The sequence below is a fragment of the Ornithorhynchus anatinus genome, chromosome 9, assembly GCF_004115215.2.
Source record: "Ornithorhynchus anatinus isolate Pmale09 chromosome 9, mOrnAna1.pri.v4, whole genome shotgun sequence".
Taxonomy (NCBI): Eukaryota; Metazoa; Chordata; class Mammalia; order Monotremata; family Ornithorhynchidae; genus Ornithorhynchus; species Ornithorhynchus anatinus.
This window is the reverse complement of record NC_041736.1, coordinates 11642433-11663267: the sequence shown is the minus strand read 5'-3', so window position 1 is coordinate 11663267 and position 20835 is coordinate 11642433. Positions and strand designations below refer to the sequence as shown.

The window sequence follows — 20835 nt, the reverse complement described above, 5'->3', positions numbered from 1 at the left end:
ATTTCAGTCACTTCAAAAGATATTCAACACCCTCCCCTTAAATCCCACTGATGTAACATAATCCAGTGGTGAATTTTGTATGCATGCTAATGAAAAATTCACTTTATCTAATTTACAGATCAAAAAGAAGTGTTTTTTTTAAGTTACAAGTCTTTCTCCCTCAGATCCAGACAACTCCTTTTCTCGGTTCCCTGCAAAAAGTTACTGCAATCTTAAACAATAAAAAAAAAAACCGGATCTGAGATTCTACCCAATTTAAGCATAGAGTATAGATGAGCAGAATGAGTGGGTGAGTGAAATCGTTTGAAGATAAACCCATTATTTACAGATGAGAAATTTATATTGTCAGCGTAATGTCTTCAAAGATAAACAGAGCTAACAGTCTATAAAAGCCACCCGTTCGAGGCAGAAATACAGAGAGCTCAGGACACGGAACACTTTCTAAAGTTCTAGAAGAAAGTACCTATTTTTCCCCACCTGCTGAATTCACTTCATACTGTCAAAAGGTAAGATTCCTGCTGGATGCTTGTAAATTAACTCAACCATTTTTTCCCTCAGTCGAGAGTTATACTGTACTTCTATGCAAGACAAGAAAACGTAAGTTTGTTCTTCGGTCTTTTATATTATTAGTGATGAAATGTAGACTGGATAGTAAAAAAAACATATCTAATTAAATTCAAATCCACTTCAATGTAATCACTCTGAAATAAGTCTTTTAAGAGAATTCAAAGAGGCGAAACAGAAATAAATGTGAGGGAAATGTGGTGCAGAAATAATTGAAATGTTATAGCGAGAAACTAAATGCTAAAGTTGCTTGGAGGAAAAGGTTTCCCTAAGATTAAGTACCGAATGCCCTTATGCTCTGAACAAAGCTTTTTTTATGGGACATTGGGAATGTGACCGTTGAAGACATGGATTGTCAGATTCACCATCATTTTTCATATCTTCTGTTCCTTGACAAAATCCCATCAATCAATCAGATCTCGTCAGAACAGCTCTTTGTCATTTTCTACAAAAAATGTTCTTCCTGTGGGCTGCCCCGAGGGGATGCCCGCTGGTGCTGGCTCCCTTTGGTGTCTCAGTAAAACTAGTGCACCAACCCCTCATTTGGCTTCCCTGACTGTAATAGAATATGCTCTTGAATTTCCAAAAGAGCTTGATTCCCATGTGCAATTCTGAACCATCCCCGTCTAAGGTGTTAGCTTGACATTCTAGGTCAAATTGTGAAAAAATATGGCCAGTGGTTTCTTTGTCAATGCGGTGAATTTCATAAAAATGATAAACAACCGGGGACAAAATTTAGCGGATGTGATAGCTCAGTGACTGGCAACTGGTCAGGGCCAGTGTTTCCAACTGTTTCCCCATCAGGAAAAAATGGGCTGTTTTCATGCTGACAGGAAAAATGAAATCTGGATTTAAAGTATTTTTATGATTATTTTTCCTTGATTCTGGGTTTTTCTTTCACCCCATCCATTTCAGAGATGCATTCACTCCCATGCTCTTTGCAAACTTTACAGAGACTACTGATAGGTTGAGAAAATTTTATAAGTCACTTTGTGACTGCTGGTGAAGGGAACTATTTAAAATCAAGTTGGTACTTTCGGTCCTACCTAGGTCCTCCCTAAGATACACTCAAGCACTGTACAAATCATTGTATTCAGAAACATTTATTGTGGTTACAAATAAATCATTAATCCTCAAACTTGTATTTTTCCCCAAGCCTTAGGATAGTACATCACACACAGTAGGGACTTAACAGATACTATTGCTATGACTAATGGATCTACGAGTCGGTAGTCACTTTAATTTTTATAGCTCCTATCAACAAATGGGCATTTTAGCCTGATTATCAAATCGAAATTCACCAACTAGTTAAAAGAAAATCAAGCTCATATTGCCTTTTCTCCTGAGCTCAGTTGAATTAAAAACAAAAAATTCAAAATGGGCAAATATTTAAATTACTGCCTATTCTGAAACATGGGGGACCAACTTTGTTTAAATCATGAAGTAAATATTGATATATAAATAAATTTGATATTTCTAACTAAGGGTATTTTGCTAAAAGTACATATCTAAATCATCTGGGTATGTATGATCAGATTTTGATTTGAATTCGCATAAATGACTGGATTACCTTTGAAAGAAACCTACAGAACATGCTTGGTTTAAAGAACGGCAGAGAGGTTGATAGACGAAATAGACTTTGGATGTCAGTGTTGCCATAGGAAATATAACGGTCCAACTATTTCCTTTCTGACCTTTGACCTTAACATCCCTTGGGATCAGGAGGTGTCTCTGACTACAAAACTAAGGCAGCAAGCCAGGTGTGTTAGCCATACAGGTCTATAATGCCTGAAGTCAGTCCAGCAATTAATAGTAAAGCTCAATGGTTTCAAAGCTTTCTGAAATCAGCGTTGATTTGCTTTTTAACAGAGTTATCTTTGTTGAAGATTGTTTAAGTTGCAGAAGCACAAGTTCTCATTGCAAATTACTCTTGTCTTTAAAATGAATTTTTCTTTTAATTTAGAACAGGTCAAACAACCCTAAAATGCCTCAAATCTGTTGGCCGCTTTACAATTACAAAGTCTAGACCAAGTTACACTATTTAAAATATAAATGAATAATACATCTGAACTGACAGCTGGTATGCCAAGTTTTAGCCTGAGGCTGCCTAAGATGGTTGAAATGCAGGATAATGTAAATCCTTGGAAATGAAGAGCTATTACGGTAATTGAAAGCCTGACTGATAGTTAAGGATAGCATTATGGATAGGATGCCATTCGGGCTAGCCATATGTGGTATATCATCTTCATTAGATATTTTAAAATTGAACCTGGGTGTTTCAATTTCATGACTAATAATGCACTCGAATGTCCTATTCAACTGAAGGGAGTAATAGCTGAGATCATCTTTTCTTGTCTTATTGGGCTGGTCGAAAACTCCTATAATCCAGTGTGTAGAATTTACCAGAAAGAGACCGCACCTTTGACAAGTCACTGAACAAAATTCAATAAACTGAGGCTCAAGCATGAATGTGGTTGGGTGCTTTGCCAAAGGAAGGTCCCAAGTCATATCTTGGAAATGTGGGATGGCTCCTAGAGGAGTGATGAAATGAACTATTCCTAGCCTCTGAGATGTTTTCAACCAGAATCAACAGAAAGTTCCTTCTTGATGGGTAAGCATCTCTGTCTGATACTGAATCAGAACTTCCCTTTGGAGAAAAACTGGTTTTGCCCATGAAATAAAAGTTCTCCCAAAGAATGAATCCATGTCAGATCATGACAATCCATCTACCCACACTGAAACTCCATGGGAATGGGCATTTCTGACTTTTACTTCCATTAATCTTTCCAGATTTCACAGAAATTTACATTTTCAGAGAATCCAATGTTTTCATAAAGCTAGAGAGGGCTAATTTGAAAGCAGAGAGAAATTATTTCCTTATTGGGAATGGTTTGGGGGTTCAACTCACATTTACATTTATTATCTGAAATAAATATGGATGGGCCCTGGGAACATTATAATATCTACCCTAGCCTCAAACACATAGTAAGAGCTCACAATTATTATTTTTATTACATAACATCTGTTAAGTGCCTATTATATGCTAAGCACTGAACTAGACACTGGGGTTGAAGCAATCGTATCAGACTCACACAAGGATCCCAGTCTAAGGAGAAGTGGAGAACATTTTGCATATGAGAAGACTGAATCACAAAGAAGTAAAGTAACTTGCCCAGAGTCACACAACAGGCAGGTAGCAGTCAGGTTTAGAACTCAGATCTCCTGACCCCCAGTGCTCCAGGGCAGAAGTTGTCTTGATTTATATTTTTATATATTTGCCTAGGATTCACTCCTACATTTATTGCTCAGGGAACCTTGATCTAAACATTTCATTCATTCAATCAGATTTACTGAGCACTTACTATGTGCAGAGCACTGTACTAAACGCTTGGAATGTACAATTCGGCAACAGATAGAGGCAATCTCTGTCCAACAATGGACTCACAGTCTAAATGGGGGAGACAGGCAACAGAACAAAACAGAGCAAAACTAAACAAGTAGTCTGGTGTAAATTTCATCAAGATAAATAGAATCATAGATATATACACATCTTTAACAAAATAGAGTAATAAATAATATATACAAATATGCACAGGTGCTGTGGGGAGGGGAAGGGGGAAGAGCAGAGGGAGGGAGAAGGGGAATGGGGAGGGGAGGAGGAATAGAGGGAAAGGGAGGACTCAGTCTGGGAAGGCCTCCTGGAGGAGGTGAGCTCTCAATAGGGCTTTGAAGAGGAGAAGAGAGTCATTTTGGTGGAGGGGAGGAGGGAGGGCATTCCAGGTCAGTGGTAGGATGTGGGCAAGGGGTCAACAGCTGGACAGATGCAAACAAGGGACCATGAGGAGGTGAGCCGCAGAGGAGTGGAGTGTATGGGATGGGCTGTAGAAGGAGAGAAGGGAGGTGAGGTAGGAGGAGGCAAGGGGATGGAGAACTTTGAAGCCAAGAGTGAGGAGTTTTTGTTTCATGCGAAGGTTGATAGGCAACCACTGGAGGTTATTGAAGAAGGAAATGTCATGCCCAGAGTGTTTCTGTAGGAAGATGATCTGAGCAGCGGAATGAAGAACAGACTGGAGCGGGGAGAGACAGGAGGATGGGAGATCAGAGGGGAGACGGACACAATAATCCAGTCGGGATATTATGAGAGCTTGTACCAGCAAGGTAGCAGTTGGGATGGAAAGGAAAGGGCAGATCTTGGCGATTTTGTGAAGGTGAGATGGGCAAGTGTTGGTGACAGATTTGATGTGTGGGGTGAATGAGAGAGCAAAGTCAAGGATGACACCAAGGTTGCGGGCCTGTGAGACAGGAAGGATGGTCATGCTGTCCACAGTGACAGGGAAGTTAGGGAGAGAACAGGGTTTGGGAGGGAAGATAAGGAGCTCAGTCTTGGCCATGTTGAGTTTTAGGTGGCGGGCAGACATCCTTGTAGAGACGTCTTGAAGGCAGAAGGAGATACGAGCCTGGAGGGAGGGGGAGACAACAGGGGAGGAGATGTAAATTTGGCTGTCATCCACATAGAGATGATAGTTGAAGCCATGGGAGCAAATGAGTTCACCAAGGGAGTGAGTGTAGATGGAGGACAGAAGAGGGCCAAGAACTGACCCTTGAGGAACCCCTACAGTTAGAGGAGGGGAGGAGGAGGAGGGACCCGCGAAGGAGACCGAGAGTGAATGGCCAGAGAGATAAGAGGAGAACCAGGAGAGGACGGAGTCCGTGAAGCCAAGGTGAGATAAGGTGTGGAGGAGAAGGGGATGGTCGACAGTGTCAAAGGCAGCTGAGAGGTCAAGGAGGATTAGGATAGACTAGGAGCCATTGGATTTGGCAAGAAGGAGGTCACTGGTGAGCTCTGAGAGAGCAGTCTCAGTGGAGTGGAGGGGACAGAAGCCAGATTGGAGGGAGTCCAGGAGAGAGTTGGAGTTGAGGAATTCAAGGCAGCGAGTGTAAACGATTCATTCTAGGAGTTTGGAAAGGAAGCGTTGGAGGGAGATATGATGATAACTGGAAGGTCAAGAGAGGGGCTTTTTAGGATAGGGGAGACATGGGCACGTTTGAGGCAGAGGGGAAGAAGCCATGGGAGAGTGGTTAAAGATGGAAGTTAAGGAGGGGAGGAGGGAAGGGGCGATAGTTTTTATAAGGTGAGTGGGAATGGGGTCCAAAGCACAGCTGGAGGGGGTGGCACTTGTGAGGAGGGAGGAGATCTCCACTGAGGATACTGCTGGGAAGGATGGGAAAATAGGGGAGAGGATTGAGAGCGAGGGAGATGGAGAAGGGGTAGGGATGACTTTGGGGAGCTCAGACCTGATGGTGTTAATTTTCATAATGAAGTAGGTGGCCAGATAGTTGGGGGTGAGGGATGGAGGGGGGCGGGCATGATGGGCATGGGCATCAATGAGGGAAGAAAAATAGTTTTGCCTGGCAGAGGAAAGGGCAGAGTTAAGGCAGGAAAGGTTAAATTTAAAGTAAACAAGTTTAAACAAGTTTAACTTGGTGCTTAGACTTTGGCCAGCAGCGCTCAGCAGCTCGAGCATAAGAGCAAAGGAGGCAGCCATAGGTTGAGATCCAGGGCTGTGGGTTAGTGGAGTGAGAGTGACGGGGGGAAAAGAGAGAGAGCGAGTTGATTTGAGTAGAGAGGGTGGAGTTGAGAGCAGTAATCTGACATCGAGAGTGGGTAGAAAGGATAGGGAGGCGAGATGGGGTGTGATGCTTTGGGAGAGATGGATGGGGTCAAGAGAGTGGAGGTCTCTGTTGGGAAGTAATACAGATTTACAGGGGGAGAAAGTGTGAGAGAGGAGGCAGGTGAGAAGGTTATGGTCAGAGACAGGGATTTCAGAGTCGGTGAGAGAGAAGATAGTGCAGCAGTAAGAGATGATGAGATCGAGCGTGTGACCGAGTCGGTGAGTGGGCAAGGTGTGGTGGAGCAGGAGATTGGCAGAGTCAAGGAGTGAGAGAAGGCAGGCGGCAGAGGAGTCACTGGGCACATCCATGTGGATGTTGAAGTCTCCGAGGATCAGAGTGGGCAGGGAGAAGGAGAGAAGGAAGGTGAGGAAGGGGTCAAGGTGGTTAAAGAAGTTGGAGGTGGAACCAGGGGGTGGTAGATGACAGCTACTAGAATCTGGAGGGGGTGGTAGAGGAGGATAAGATGGGCTTCAAAGGAGGGGAAGGAGAGGGAAGGGGGAGGTGGGATAGTGCGGAAGTGGCACTGGGATGTGAGAAGGAAGCCGACGCCCCCTCCTTTCCCAGTGAGTCTGGGAGAAGGAGAGGCCTCCGCTGGAGAGAGCACAGGGGGTGAGCCAGGTCTCCGTAAAAAGGGAGAGGAGGAAGAGAGAGTGGGAAAGGAACAGGTCAAGGATAAAAGGGAGCTTACCTATAATGGAGCAGGAGTTCCATAGGCCACACTTGGCAGCAGCTGTGCAGGGGGAGGAGAGGGGGGAAGGGTGAGGGGGATGGGGAGGGTTTGGATGGGAATGAGATGGTGGGGACCTGGGCGGGAAGAGGGGACGAGGGGTGGCGATGGGACAGGAGAACTGGGATGGGACATGGGCGGGGAAGAGGAAAGGGAAGGGGATGGGAGGAAGGGGTTCGGTGGGGAAGAGCGCAAGGGGAGGGGGATGAGGGTTGGCGCTGGTAAAGTGGGATTCTAGGGAGGGGGCTTGGGGGGTAAAGTGAGGGAAAGAGTTGGGTGGGTGAGGGGAAGGGGAAGGTGAAGATTAGGAAGGGCAGATGGGAACAGGGGGGTTGGAAGGTCATGGTGAAGTCAGTGAGGTAAATGACTGCACTGAGATCAGTTAACAGTTAACATTCGATAACAAAAATATAACATGATATGATATAATATAATATTAATAAACAGGCGATGCCTAGAGTCTAATGTCGACTTGTCCATGGGTCTTTTCAAATCAAAAGGCTAGCGGCAAGGAGAGTCCAGAGGCTCTTGGCCCAAATGTCTCCGAGGCGGTGGAGGAAGCCCTGTGGATGGTCAATGTGGAGAAGGGTGGAGCTGTTATGGGGAACAGGGGAGAGGACTAGATAACCAAACAACATGGGTGGGCTGAGTAGGTGAGAGTTCAGGTAGCAGCTAAAAGTAAGACAGTGAGAACCAAGGCAATGTTATCCAGGGAAATCATTCACCTCTAGTCAGAGCAAAGGGAAGGAGGGAGAGGGGGCTCCCCAAGGATGGCCGCTTCTGGGTGAGGGGGGCAGTTGGGGAGCACAATGTCCCATGGCCCTGGGCTGGGGGTGAGGGGGGAGCAGGGGAGCACAAAGTCCCAGAGCCTTGGGGTTGTTGGGGGGAGCACTGGAGCACAATGTCCCATGGCCCTGGGTGTTGGGGGGAGGTAGGGAACACAATGTCCCATGATCCTGGTTGGCTACCTGGACGGCCTTCAAGAAGTGGTTCTAGTGATGCTGGGAGGGGTGTTAGTCCAGGGGAGTTGGAATGTCAGCAGAGAGATTAGGGATCATCTGGGAGCTACACGAGGTACTGAGGGGCTGTGGGGCCTGAGGCGGGGTGACGTCCTCGGTGTCAGTGTCCTCGGGCCGGGGGGGGTGCAGATGTCCAGGAGGAGGAGACGACCATGAGCCCAGAGGCAAGTCACTGGAGTCTGATGGCGTGGCCTTCTCGGGAAGAGATGTGGACGTTAGTGGCTTTAATAATAATAATCATAATGATGGCATTTGCTCAGTGCTTACTATGTGCAAAGTATTGTTCTAAGCACTGGGGAAGGTGGGGCACAAGGTAATCAGGTTGTCCCACGTGGGGCTCACAGTCTTACTCCCCATTTTACAGATGAGGTAACCGAGGCACAGAGAAGTGAAGTGACTCGCCCAAAGTCATACAGCTGACAAGTGGTGGAGCGGGAATTAGAACCCAGGACCTCTGACTCCATGCTAATTCCACTGAGCCACACTGCTTGTCTAGTTATCCACATGGAGTGATAAACAAGGATGAGGCAAAAATCAGCCTTCTGGGGTGTTTTTGCAAAGCGAATATGCTTTCTCGGGGGTTCCTTCCCGCTCCCTCTCACCCTGCCCCCTCAGACTTTCCCTGGGATGGAAAGAAGGCCTTAGATACCACCATCACTTTATAAACCCACCACGAGGAGCCCCGCCTCCACCTTCCCACCTCTCACCTGAACTCACCCTTCCCAGAAAACAGTGGCAAACAAATGGTCTGGATACCACACCTGAGCCCTCCTAAAATCTTATTTCTAGGTGAGTAACCCGCCTTTCTTCCCTCTGTTCTTCCAGGCAGCGAAAATGAAAAGTTTTTATTTCGTGGCCGGATTGTTCGTGATGCTAGTTCAAGGCAGCTGGCAACGTTCCCTTCAAGACACAGAAGAGAGAGCCAGGTAATAAACCATTAAACTATGAAACTCCCCAGTCTTCAGACACATGGCTTATACGACCTAGGATCAGTGCAAAGACTTGGAGTGGTTCAGAGTTCATTGTTGTTCTGCAAAGTCATGTGTTTAAATGACCATTTTCATAGCAGTGGGCTTCAATCGATCCACGAGATACATTAGCTAGTTCACTGGATCAGGGATCAAGGAAGAAAATATGTGACATAGTAACTTCTAGCCATTTGAGTGTTATGAACTAACCCATATATACATCATGATAACTGGACTTATTGGGCTATTTCCTAATTATTTGGCTGGAATGTGAGTGGATTTGATCGCATTAAAAGAAAAAAAAGATATCTGCAATCTGTGAATCTTCGATTTGTCCTGCATTCCCAAGTAACGAAATGGGAAGCTGGGAAAACACTCTTTGAAATATCAGTTGAAATAAGATTATTGGTTCACTTCAGAACAGTTCAGATATAGGTCTTAAGGGGAGTCAATAGTCAAGTACACACATTTCTTTCAAACTTTGTGAATATGCAAGTAACCAGGCTACTCAAATAGTAGTTTAGGATAACAGTTGTGGTATTTATTATGTGCTTACAATGTGCTAAGCATTATACTAAGCACACCCACAGGGGACTCACAGACTAAGTAGGAGGGAGATCAGGTACTCAATTCCCATGCTCTCTTTCAGTCGTACTTACTGAGTGCTTACTGTGTGCAGAGCACTGTACTAGTAGCTCACAGTCTAAGTAGGAGGAGAACAGGTAATGAATTCCCATTTTGCAGATGAGGAAACTGAGGCACAGAGTAGTTAAGTGACTTATCCAAGGTCATACAACAAACAGCAGCATGGCCTAGCGGAAAGAGCACAGGCCTGGGTGTCAGAGAACCTGGTTTTAATCCTGGCTCTGTCACTGCTTGCTGGGTGACCTTGGGCAAGTGACTCAACTTCTCTGTGCCTCAGTTCTCTCTCCTACTTAGACTTTGAGATCCATGTGGGGCAGGGATTGTGTCCAATCTTATTATCTTCTATGTATCCCAGCACTTAGAACAGTGTTTGTGACACATAGTAAGGGCTTAACAGATAGCATTTTTTTTAAAACAAAGTGGCAGAGTGAGCATTAGAACCCAAGTCCTCTGACTCCCAGGTCTGTGCTCTTTCCATTAGGCCACACTGCTTCTCATATAGTTTATCCATAGTGAAGTGCCTCAAGCCTGTGCAGGCATAGAGAGATTTGTGTTAAAAAAATGCTTATTTGATACCTCATAGATCACTTACAGCTTCCCAGATGGAACCACTAGATGACGTGAATCAGAAGACTGAAGAGAAACGTCACTCACAGGGCACTTTCACCAGTGACTACAGCAAGCATTTGGATGCCATTCGAGCGAAACAGTTTGTGGATTGGTTGATGAATTATAAAAGAGGCGGGTAAGGAGCATAAGAGGTTAAGAAATGTATACACAGAAAGGCAGTCTTTGTATGTGCACAATAACACGAAATCTCGCTTTCATTCATAGAGTATCTACTTTTGTCACGATGTCTCTCGAAGGTCAAAATATAAGAGCATTTCCAAATGGACAGAAGGCTCCATTCAAATGGCACGCCTTCTGAAGCTGCAAAACGTTCGTTCGGGTCTTCAACATTGAGAAATGATTCCTTTACGTTACGGGAAGCCCGTATGTGATATTCGCAGCGTACAAGGATCGATTAGGGTGTTGGATTGGCCTGAAGAATAAAGATTGGAGTTTGGCGACTTTAATCAGAGATCCACATGAGAAAATGGGAGTTGGCCGGGTGGGGAAATGAGCCAAAATGAAAATTCACCGTGTCCCATTGGTTCAGCATCCCGGGAGTGTGTTGCTGCGGCAAACTGAGAAATTAATTTAGGATCAGTGCTGCTTTAAGCCACTTGATGTCCCTCTTGAGCCACAGAAATGAAAGATGTTGACATTCTCACAATTTTGGAACACATGCAAGCCTCAGTGGGAGCTTCCTAGTCCAATTGGACTCCCAGAGTTTGTTAGGATAATATCTATAATCAACTTGGGGCATCCAAAGTCAGAAAAAACAAAGAATATCCTTAATCAAGGAGGTGACTTTACAGATTAAGTTCATAAGAGAAGCAGCGTGGCTCAGTGGAAAAAGCACGGGCCTGGGAGTCAGAGGAGGTGGGTTCTAATCCCACCTCCAGCACTTGCCTGCTGTGTGGTCCTGGGCAAGTCACTTCACTTCTCTGTGCCTAGATTACCTCATCTGGAAAATGGGGTTTAAAAGTGTGAGCCTCGTGTGGGTCAACCCGATTACCCTATATCTACCCCAGCACTTAGAGCAGTGCTTAGCACATAGTAAGCGCTTAACAGATACCATCATCATCATCATCATCATTATGCTTTTTGAAGTGTTCGAAAATCCTTTGATATCACACTTACTCCCAGTGTTGAATCCAGAGTCAGTGAAATGGTGCAGTCGGTGTAGAATCACTGGCCCGGGATCATCGTGAGACTTTAGGAAACCATAGACACCCTCTAGGTGACCCGATTTATTTATGTTAATGTCTGTCTCCCCCTCTAGACTGTAAGCTCGTTGTGGGCAGGGAATGTGTCTGTTTATTGTTGTATTTTACTCTTCCAAGCACTGACTGGCAAGGGGAAGGGGGTCATCTCTCGCTCACGACTGTTCTACATTGGGCAATCCCTTATGTTTTTCATTTCTGTTACTCAAGAAGGATCTGTAGGTTCTTGGTCTATTTGGACTCTCCAGAACTCCACAAAGCCCAAAGGAATCCAGGATCCCGGGATCACCCACTAGGAGATAATCTAGGAAGTGTTTCAACTACTGACCAATTTAGGCTGGCCGAGACTGGATCTGGCGTCCTGGGCCCATCCCCACCTCATTCCCTAAAAAAAACCCCAAAAAAACACAGAAGCTTCCTGACTCTCTTAAAATTGTTTCAAGGCTTCTGTTCTGGAAGATGAATTATTGCTCCCAGCTTAATTTTTGACAGTTGGGTCCAGTCCCTAGTGTTCAACAGCCTGAAACCACAGACATAAAACCCAAACAGCTAACTGAAACAGTTAGAGTACCTCCCCAAACTGCAGGAGCTTGGGCAGAAAGAGGTATTTCTCCTTTTGGTGGCACGACAGTTCTCGTGCCTCCATGCCCAAGATTTTCTTGTATCATCAACAATTCTAAAGGATACTAGCCAGTTCTGATTTCGTAGCCGGACTCTTCAAAGGTATGTTACGTTATGGTATCATAGCCACTGTGGCAGCTTCTCTTGGAGTAGCGTGAGTTGAATCATCTCCTGGCCTGGACAGGAAAGTCACCTTGTCTGATGTCTACAAGCAGACATCCTAATTTAATATCTATACTTTCCTTAGTGGTCCGATTACCAAACGTCATGATGAATTTGCAAGACACTCTGAAGGGACTTTCACCAATGATGTCACCCGTCTCTTGGAAGAAAAAGCCACCAGTGAATTCATTGCTTGGCTACTGAAAGGACTTGAAAAGAGAACGTGAGTCTATAAATTCTTATCCAGTACTTCCACACTTTTGTTTCAGTAATTCTGTAGAATTGACATATGTTCATTGGTTTCCGTTCTATTTAATGGTATTTCTCTAACTCATTCTGTAGGTTAGAATTGTTCATTTTTAAGAGTATAAATCTGCTCTAAGATAAAAGAGGTAGCATGACAAGCTTCTGAATATTAAGTAATAAAACGCATTCTACTTTTGTGATAGCCTCTAAGGGTAATTAATTGGTAAGGTCATTCTCACAAAACATTTCTTTCCATGAGAGTGAAACAACAACATAGGCTAAACAACATACGCCAGTCGTTGAGGAAAGAGTTGGAAGGATTTAATTCTGAATATTCTTGTTGTCTAGTTTTCTGATGCTGCTGCCAGTGGAAAGGAGTAATAGGTTAGAATTAAAGTTCTCAGCTGGAGACAAATAAGATAATAATGTGAGTTATCAATTTAGGGTTGTAGATGATAAAGTATCTTTCCCAGAACTTTGCTCCAGAAAAGTAACTGCTATTCAGAGGATGTAACAGATGGAAAGTGTTAGTTAATGAAGTCGGTAATCTTGTCAAAGAGACCGATCACTCCCTTGTCCTGTTATTACAAAATACCAGGAATAAGAAAAGAGAACAACAATGTGGAAATCTGAATTTTTCAAGGGAAATATCTAAAGTGGACTTTCTGTAATTTCAGTCCTTTCACCTTTTTCGGATCTGGTGCTGTTACATAAGTGAAGGTCACTCATATGATCTTGGGGATTGAGGTTGTAAATTAAAGCAGAGGAAATACCATACTGTAGTGAATCCAAAAGTAGCAGCAAAGCATTGCTTGGAGGAATAATGTTGGGGATGTTGCCCTCCTTGACACATCCTGGTCTTGATGATATTAGACTGTAAGACTGTTATGGGTAGGGAACATATCTACCAACTCTGCTGTATTGTTGTCTACCAAGCTAAGTACAGAAGTCTGCACATAGTAAATGCTCAATAAATGCCACCAATTGATTGATTTATTTGAAAATATTGAAATAAATTTTTTAAAGGCCTCAGTGATCAAGAGGTCATTTTCAGACCATAAAATAATTAGCATGATGAGACCTGATGGACCCTTTGAAACAGTGAAAGCAACATTCCTAGAAATGTGAAGAGAAATTTGATTGTTATTCTAGCACATAGACTCCTATAAAAATGGGTTGAACTCTGCGAATAGCTCAAAGACACATTAACATTTGCCAAAAGTATCATTCATGTTTATTGTTTGTTACCCTTCACATACTTTTCTTATTTGAGTTTTCTTATTTTATTTTCTTATTTCTGATTCTTATTTGAGTTTTCTCACCCTTTTGAATTATGCTTTGCCATCCTGAATCATGAAAGAACTTAAGTCTCCCAGGCCCTCTTGATACCTTGTGTTACTTGGAATTCAAACTAAATTTTGAATTCAGTTTCCTAGGAAAATAATTTTCTTCATTTTTTCCACCTATTATTCTAAAAGTGAGAAGCAGCAGGGCCTAGTGGATAGAGCACGGGCCTGGGAGTCCAAAGGACCTGGGTTCTAATCCCCAACCCGCCACTTGTATGCTGGGTGACTTTGGGCAAGTCACTTAACTGCTCTGGGCCTCAGTTCCCTCAACTATAAAATGGGGATTTAATACCTGTTCTCCCTCCTAGTTACGGTGTGAGCCTCATGTGGGACCTGATGATCCTTTATCTACCCCAGTGCATGGCACATATAGAACGTTTAATAAATACCACGATTATTATGATGATTAATCCTTCTTATTATTACAATTCTATAGTGGAGAGGTACGAATATTCTTATGAATATGAACATTAGTATTAATTTTGACATTAATTGGGATCAAAAAGAATGGGCCGAGTGTGTAGATCAGCCTGGGAGTGCTTACCGGAGCTTTTTGTCCACTCCTTCTCATCAGGTTTTCAATTACAAAAAATATGAAAGGAATCACTAGATTTCTTTCTCTGTTTCTCCCTTACAGCTCCCGAGAGATAGCAGAGAGTGAAGAGCTTTGGCGAAGACATGCCGATGGCACATTCTCCCATGAGCTGAGTGGCGTTCTGGATCAGCTCGCTACCAAGGATTTTTTAAATTGGCTGCTTCTGCCCGAAGTTGAGGAGAGGTGATTGTAGTTTAAGGAATTTTGAAATGATAACTCTCTTCAAAAATGAAGAGAAGGGTTTTGAACATTTAATGTTTCTTTCACCTTAGCATTTAAATGATGAGATCCATTATACCCATGCTTATGTTCATTCTCGGCATAGAATGGGCACTTGGGGAAGAGCATGAACACTTCTTTCATACTGCAATACGTAACGCATTGCTACTTGGCCTAAACAGTCCCCTCGTAGTCTGAAAGAGTTAGTGCTTCTTTCAACATAGCAATTCAGGTGATAAATTCAAAACAAAGAAAAGACTTCTTGGCAAGCAGGTGGAAAGCACATGGAATTTATCACCACAGGAAGCTCTGCAGGCCAAACATTCATGAATCCGAGAGGACTTTGGCCAACTTTGTGGAAGAGGTCGTGTAGGAGGTAGAGGTTAAGGATGAAGTAGGAAAAGTTAGGGATGTTAATTGGCCCATCACAAAGTATAAATAAATGAAGGTCAAGGAGGCAGCCATCACATGGCAGCCTATTGCCACTGTTAGAGGTGGGCCGCTGGGCTCCGTGGACCATTGGTCTGATCCAGTGATGGAGTATTTTATGTCCTCAATTGGCAAAGTTAATTCCAGGGTTTAGACTTAGTAACTTGAAAAATGGGAAAATGAAAGAAAGCAGCTTGACCTAGTGGTAAGAACCCAGGCCTGGGAGTCAGAGAACCTGGGTTCTAATCCCGACCCTGTCACTTGCTTGCTTTGTGATCTTGGGCGAGTCACTTAACTTCTCTGTACCTCGGTTTCCTCAACTGTAAAATGAAGACTCAACACAAGTTCTCCCTCCTTCTTAGACTGTGAGTCCCGTGCTGGATAGAGACTATATCTGACCTAATTAATATGTATCTTACCCCAACTCTAGAACAGTGTTTGACACATAGCGCTTAAAAAATAGCATAAAAAAGAATAAATGGGAAAATTTTAAACTACTTTATTTTAGAGATTTTTTTCTAAAGAAAATCAGAGATTTGAATCACATTCCATTGAATTTTCCATTTTTACATTGTAGTGAAAGTGATTTCATATATTGATTTTTTTTTTAAATGAACCCAAGGCTACTTCAACTTTTGTGTATTTAGAAGTTATAAGGCAAATTCAGAAAAAAAAACCTACCTTAGAAGCCATATAAAAGAATTAATCTCATTACATTTTGCCATTTTTTAATACAGCCATAGGACACTTTTGATCTCATTTGGACACCACCCTCTAAATATCATTACCTTTAGATATAATTATCTTTGTAATCCAAGTTAATTCAAATTAGCAAAATTGAGGTTCTTGTAAGGAAAATGTCATTAAATCATCAAAGTTTTTCTCAAAGTAGTTTGAGTAAATTCTCTGAGAATGATAACTGTTCTGAATCATTGTTTTTTTGTTTTCTAGGAAATAAATGTATAATTATTCAAGATCATCTCCACTCCATCACCTGCTGGCTACTTGGGACGTATGAAAATTTGTGTTTTGTAAATTTAAGGAGTTTATCCTAAAGCCATATTGCTTTGCATGCCAAGAAATGACTTTCTCTAGTGTTGTCTCTGGAATAAACAATTGTCAAAGGACAACTAAAGTAACAGTTTTAAAAATACGAAAGTGCCAGATCTTCATATTTTCCATTTATTTAGGAAAACAATCTGTTTACATTTAGCAATGAAATTATTTTTCTATGAAATTAATTTGTACATATAAATGATTCCAATCACCAAATATCTGCATTAGTAATGACAGTAGTAGGAAGGGGCTAGTTACCACAATGGTGAGTTTAAAAAAAATCCTCCTTGAAACTTTTGTCATAAAAATGCTCCGCTTTCAGGATAACAAATAGTAGCCTTAAATAAATTTTTTCAAGCTTCTTTTCTATTGTCTTCTTTAACTCTGCATTCCTACAACATCCTTCCAACAGATGCATTCCAAAAAAAATCCTCCCTTAATATACTCCTAGGTCAAAAGGGTCAAGTGGTCTTTTCTTTCAGATCTTAATTAAATGCCACAGGACACTTGACCAGCATGAACATTTGGATTCAAGTGGAAGAAACATTTTTAAATTCAGATATTAAAATCAGGGTCCCTGCAATCATCTTCTTGGAATAAATATTCATTATAAAAAGAAACAGCTTAAAAAGGTCCAAATGAATCTGATCAAAGTACACCAAAAAGTGGACAATTGAGCATTTCTCTTCCAAATTAAATAAAAACACCACCATAGCTTCCTATAATAAAACTTATTATAAAAGTGATTATACAAGTAACTAGCACTACTCCTAACTAAAAACCAAAGACATGTCTACTGATTTCTCTGCCTCTGGGGACTTATATTTTAACCAATAAGGTTATACATTCCAGCCTTCAAAACAGCAAATCCAATGCCTCTTTCAAGGGCTCTCAAAGGATGTTCAGAGGATCTCTGACTGAGGAAAGATACCTATGAAATGGCCAGTTAAAGCAAGAGCCTTCTATGGGGGTGGAAAATAAGGCAGTAATAATAATAATGTTGGTATTTGTTAAACACTTACTATGCAGGCACGGTTCTAAGCGCTGAGGTAGATACAGGGTAGTCAGGTTGTCCCACGTGAGGCTCACAGTTAATCCCCATTTTACAGATGATGTCACTGAGGCACAGAGAAGTTAAGTGACTTGCCCACAGTCACACAGCAAACAAGTGGCAGAGCTGGGATTCGAACCCATGACCTCTGACTCCCAAGCCCGAGCTTTTTCCACTGAGCACGCTGCTTACCTACAGGGCCACTGTACAATCATGCTTGAGTATTTCCCACATGTTTCTTTGTGGTAGGTGGGAAAGGTAGGGAGGAGCAGTGTAGCTTAGTGGAAAGAGCACGAGCTTGGGAGTCAGAGGTCATGAGTTCTAATCCCAGCTCCGCCACTTGTCAGCTGTGTGACTTTGGGCAAGTCACAACTTCTCTCTGCCTCAGTTACCTCATCTGTAAAATGGGAATTAAGGCTGTTAGCCCCACGTGGGACAACCTGATTATCTTGTATCTACCCCAGTGCTTAGAACAGTGCTTGGCACATAGTAAGCACTTAACAAATACCATCATTATTATCATTATTATGATAACGTGAAACAAGGGAGAGGAGGAGCAAATGAAACAGAGGAAAATCTATGAGTCATCCCAAGACTTAAATGTTTGTTCCTATTGGTCACAGAAGTCCATGGCAGGACCACACTCCAGGTACTATTCAGTATGGGGTTGAGTTCAGTTAACTCTGCTGCAGCAAAAGTTCTGCAGAGAAGACAGAGAAAATAAGAATTTCTCAAAATGACTGTAAATCCATTTAAAAAAAACTAATATTGACTATTCTCACACCTCCAAGTATTTCATTTTTGCTGTTCAAAATCAATCATGTCCGTCCTTTATTCTGGACAATCCCTTCTTCAAAAACAAACCACTTTTCTAGGGTCCATTTTCCCAAAACAAGTTTGAGACAGAGGACAAACCCTTACCTGTTGGTGGCCATTTGTTTAGCAAGCAGAGTCACTATAATAATTGGTTCAATTAGGTTTTCGGTGAAAGAGTCTGGACCTGAAAATCAGGGGACCTGGATTCTAATCTCAGTTCCGCCACTTGCCTGCTGTATGAATTTGGGCCAATCACTTCACTTCTCTATGCCTCAGTATCCTCCTCTGTAAAATGGAGATGAAATACCTCTTCTCCCTCTCCCGTAGACAGCGAGTCCCATGAGGAACAGGGACTTTGTCCTACGTGATTGTCTTGTATCTATCCCAGTTCTTACTATAGTGCTTAGCACACTGCATGAACTGAACAAATATCATTAATAGTTATTAATAATCATGGATTTTGCTAAATGCTTACTATATGCCAGACACTGTACTAAGCGCTGGGGTGGATACAAGCAATCCCTATCCCACATGGGGCTCACAGTCTCAATCCCCATTTTCCAGATGAGGGAACTGAGGCACAGAGAAGTGAAGTGACTTGCCCAAGGTCACACAGCAGACAAGTACTATTCTTACTGTCACTCATCTGTTGTTCTCAACAGGAGACTCCATAATAATACTTATTAAGGTATTTGTTAAGCACTCGCTCTGTTAAACACTGAACTAAAGTTAAAAGATCATCAGCTCCCACACCAGGCTCACAGTCTTAGGAGAAGGGAAAACAGATATTAAGTCCCCATTTTGCAGTTGAGGGAACTGAGGCTCAGGGAAATTAAGTGACTTGCCCAAGGTCACGCAGCAGGTAAATTAGAGGAATCAGGATTGGAAGCCAGGTCTACTGACTCCCAAGCCCATGCTCTTTCCACTAGGCCACATTTCTTCCCAGGCTTCATCAGATGAAGTTGATAAACAGGAAGGCTTAGAGCAAGCCAGACCGGAAACCGCATAAACAACATCCAATTTCACACGACTCAATTACTGGGAGGTTTCACTTAGTTTTCCTGTTTGAAGTATAGCTGGCCAAGAAACAATCTTCTCAAGCCTTGAGACACGGCGACTAAATATAACATTACCTGAGGTTTAGAGTGAGCATTCTGACCTCGAAGCTTCAGATAGAAAGAGAAAGAGAGAGACATAGATATAGATACAGAGTCAGACAAAGATACAGTCGGAGAGAGAGAGAAACTCCTTCAGTATTCCATTATGACTCAAATTCTCCCTTCTTGAGTCTCTAGCCAGTATGGTTTCACTCAAAATGTTCTTTTCACTTGTTTTGGCTTTCCACCTTTCTTTTGTTTACTCTGAAGTTAGAAATTATAGTTTGTCAGAAGGTTATTTGAGTTCACTATGGCTAGCTATTTAAGTTGGCTGAACAAATGACAGCATTATAGTGCATACTATTAGCAAAAATCTATTTTTGCTCAGTTAGAAGCCTGGAGATGGACTCTTAACCCAAGAGACCACAAAACATTCTTCAAACCTGAAATATGATGAAATAAGTAGGGTTTCAGTAACAGCTTGCTAAGAAAATGCAAGAAAATTCTGTCATTAGTCACCAGAAATATTCATAAACAATCAAAGGAAACACCCACAAACTTTTGAAAGATTGCATTTAATGTATTCAAAATTTTGGTAAGTAATAACTACTGATTTGTATCTTAAATAACCTGGAATCATAAAAATAGAAAACTTATTAAGGAAACAAGGTGAGATATAAACTTTGCAGGCAGTGGGTGCCCATTTACCTTAATATTATCCACGTCTTAATCTGAGTTATTACTGAGACATTTGTAGACACAGTTTATGCAGAATGTAAATTTAACAGGCATGACTGTCACATTCTTTTATCATTTGCCAATATATACACAACTTCCTATAACCTATATGGTTATGTGTTTCTTCACCTAGTTTCAATCTTTCCAATTATGCAGTTAGGTAATTTGAGTAAATCCATTTTCTTGCATAATTACAAAATAAAAAGTTGCATGGAATCTGTTTCTAGATAAGGATTTTTATCATGAGATTCTTGTGGTGGGGCGGGGCAGGGGGAGAGGGCCAACATGAGAAAGGTGTAGGAAAATTCTTTCCTGGCCTACAGTTAATATTTTTTGTCTCTACAAATTTTCCAAAGCAATCACTCTGTACACTATGCAACTTTTAAAAGTACTGATACCCTTGGAAAACAACCATTTGGACTCAGTGAAAAGTACATTTCATACAGTATTTCCTTTTTTGTTTCTGCTGCCAAGAATTTTCAAATACTCTCCAATACCTCTCCCTTTCCTCTCCCTTTCCACGCCATGAGCCCAGTGTAACAAAAAAAAGGAATGGAATGGAAAAAAAAAGCAAACTTCCAAAGTTTCTCCCTGTATTTTCCCAAATTCTTTATTGCATTGTCTTTTTACAGGCAATTTTGTCAAGTACGATGCCCCAGAATATTCTGTGTGGCGGGGAATCAGGCTAAAAAAACATTAAAAAAAAATTATCTCTTAGGAAAACAATAAAAATAAATATAGAACAGGAAAATCTGATTGTCCCTTCTTCTCAAGGCCACTGTCATCTAAGTACTGCTGCTCACGTGGCTTGTTTTTTCTACCGCTTTAACTATGTTGGTTGTCTTAGTTTAAAATCAGAGTGCCTTAGTGGAAAGAGCACAGGATTGGGAGGTCCGAATTCTAATCTTGGTTCTTCCCCTTCCCTGCTATGTGACCTTGACCAAGTCTTTTAACTTCTCTGGCCTTGGTTTCCTCAAGCAGGGAACATGTCTATCAACTCCGTTGTACCCTTTCAAGTGCTTAGTACTGTGTTC

At 42.1% G+C, this 20835-nt stretch overlaps 1 protein-coding gene across 2 annotated transcripts; it reads left to right on the top strand.

The window, feature by feature from the left end:
• The first annotated feature begins 439 nt into the window (after positions 1 to 439).
• On the top strand, positions 440 to 16461 carry GCG (glucagon). Of its 2 annotated transcripts, XM_029072319.1 has the most exons (6): positions 440 to 506; positions 8809 to 8909; positions 10180 to 10341; positions 12294 to 12431; positions 14438 to 14578; positions 15995 to 16461. In XM_029072319.1, the coding sequence occupies exons 2-6, from the start codon at positions 8818 to 8820 to the stop codon at positions 15999 to 16001; spliced, it is 540 nt and encodes a 179-aa protein (XP_028928152.1). In that variant the 5' UTR covers positions 440 to 506; positions 8809 to 8817; the 3' UTR covers positions 16002 to 16461. The 2 variants fall into 2 exon arrangements, with proteins under 2 accessions (XP_028928152.1, XP_028928156.1); XM_029072323.1 differs by lacking the exon at positions 15995 to 16461 and having other exon boundaries at positions 14438 to 14582.
• Positions 16462 to 20835: the final 4374 nt, after the last annotated feature.

Excerpts from the sequence above, each read along its gene's own strand:
- GCG (XM_029072319.1), top strand. The coding sequence starts at position 8,818 with ATGAAAAGTTTTTATTTCGTGGCCGGATTGTTCGTGATGCTAGTTCAA. Across the intron at positions 8,910-10,179 it reads GACACAGAAGAGAGAGCCAG|ATCACTTACAGCTTCCCAGA; the intron begins GTAATAAACCAT and ends GATACCTCATAG. Across the intron at positions 12,432-14,437 it reads AAAGGACTTGAAAAGAGAAC|CTCCCGAGAGATAGCAGAGA; the intron begins GTGAGTCTATAA and ends TCTCCCTTACAG.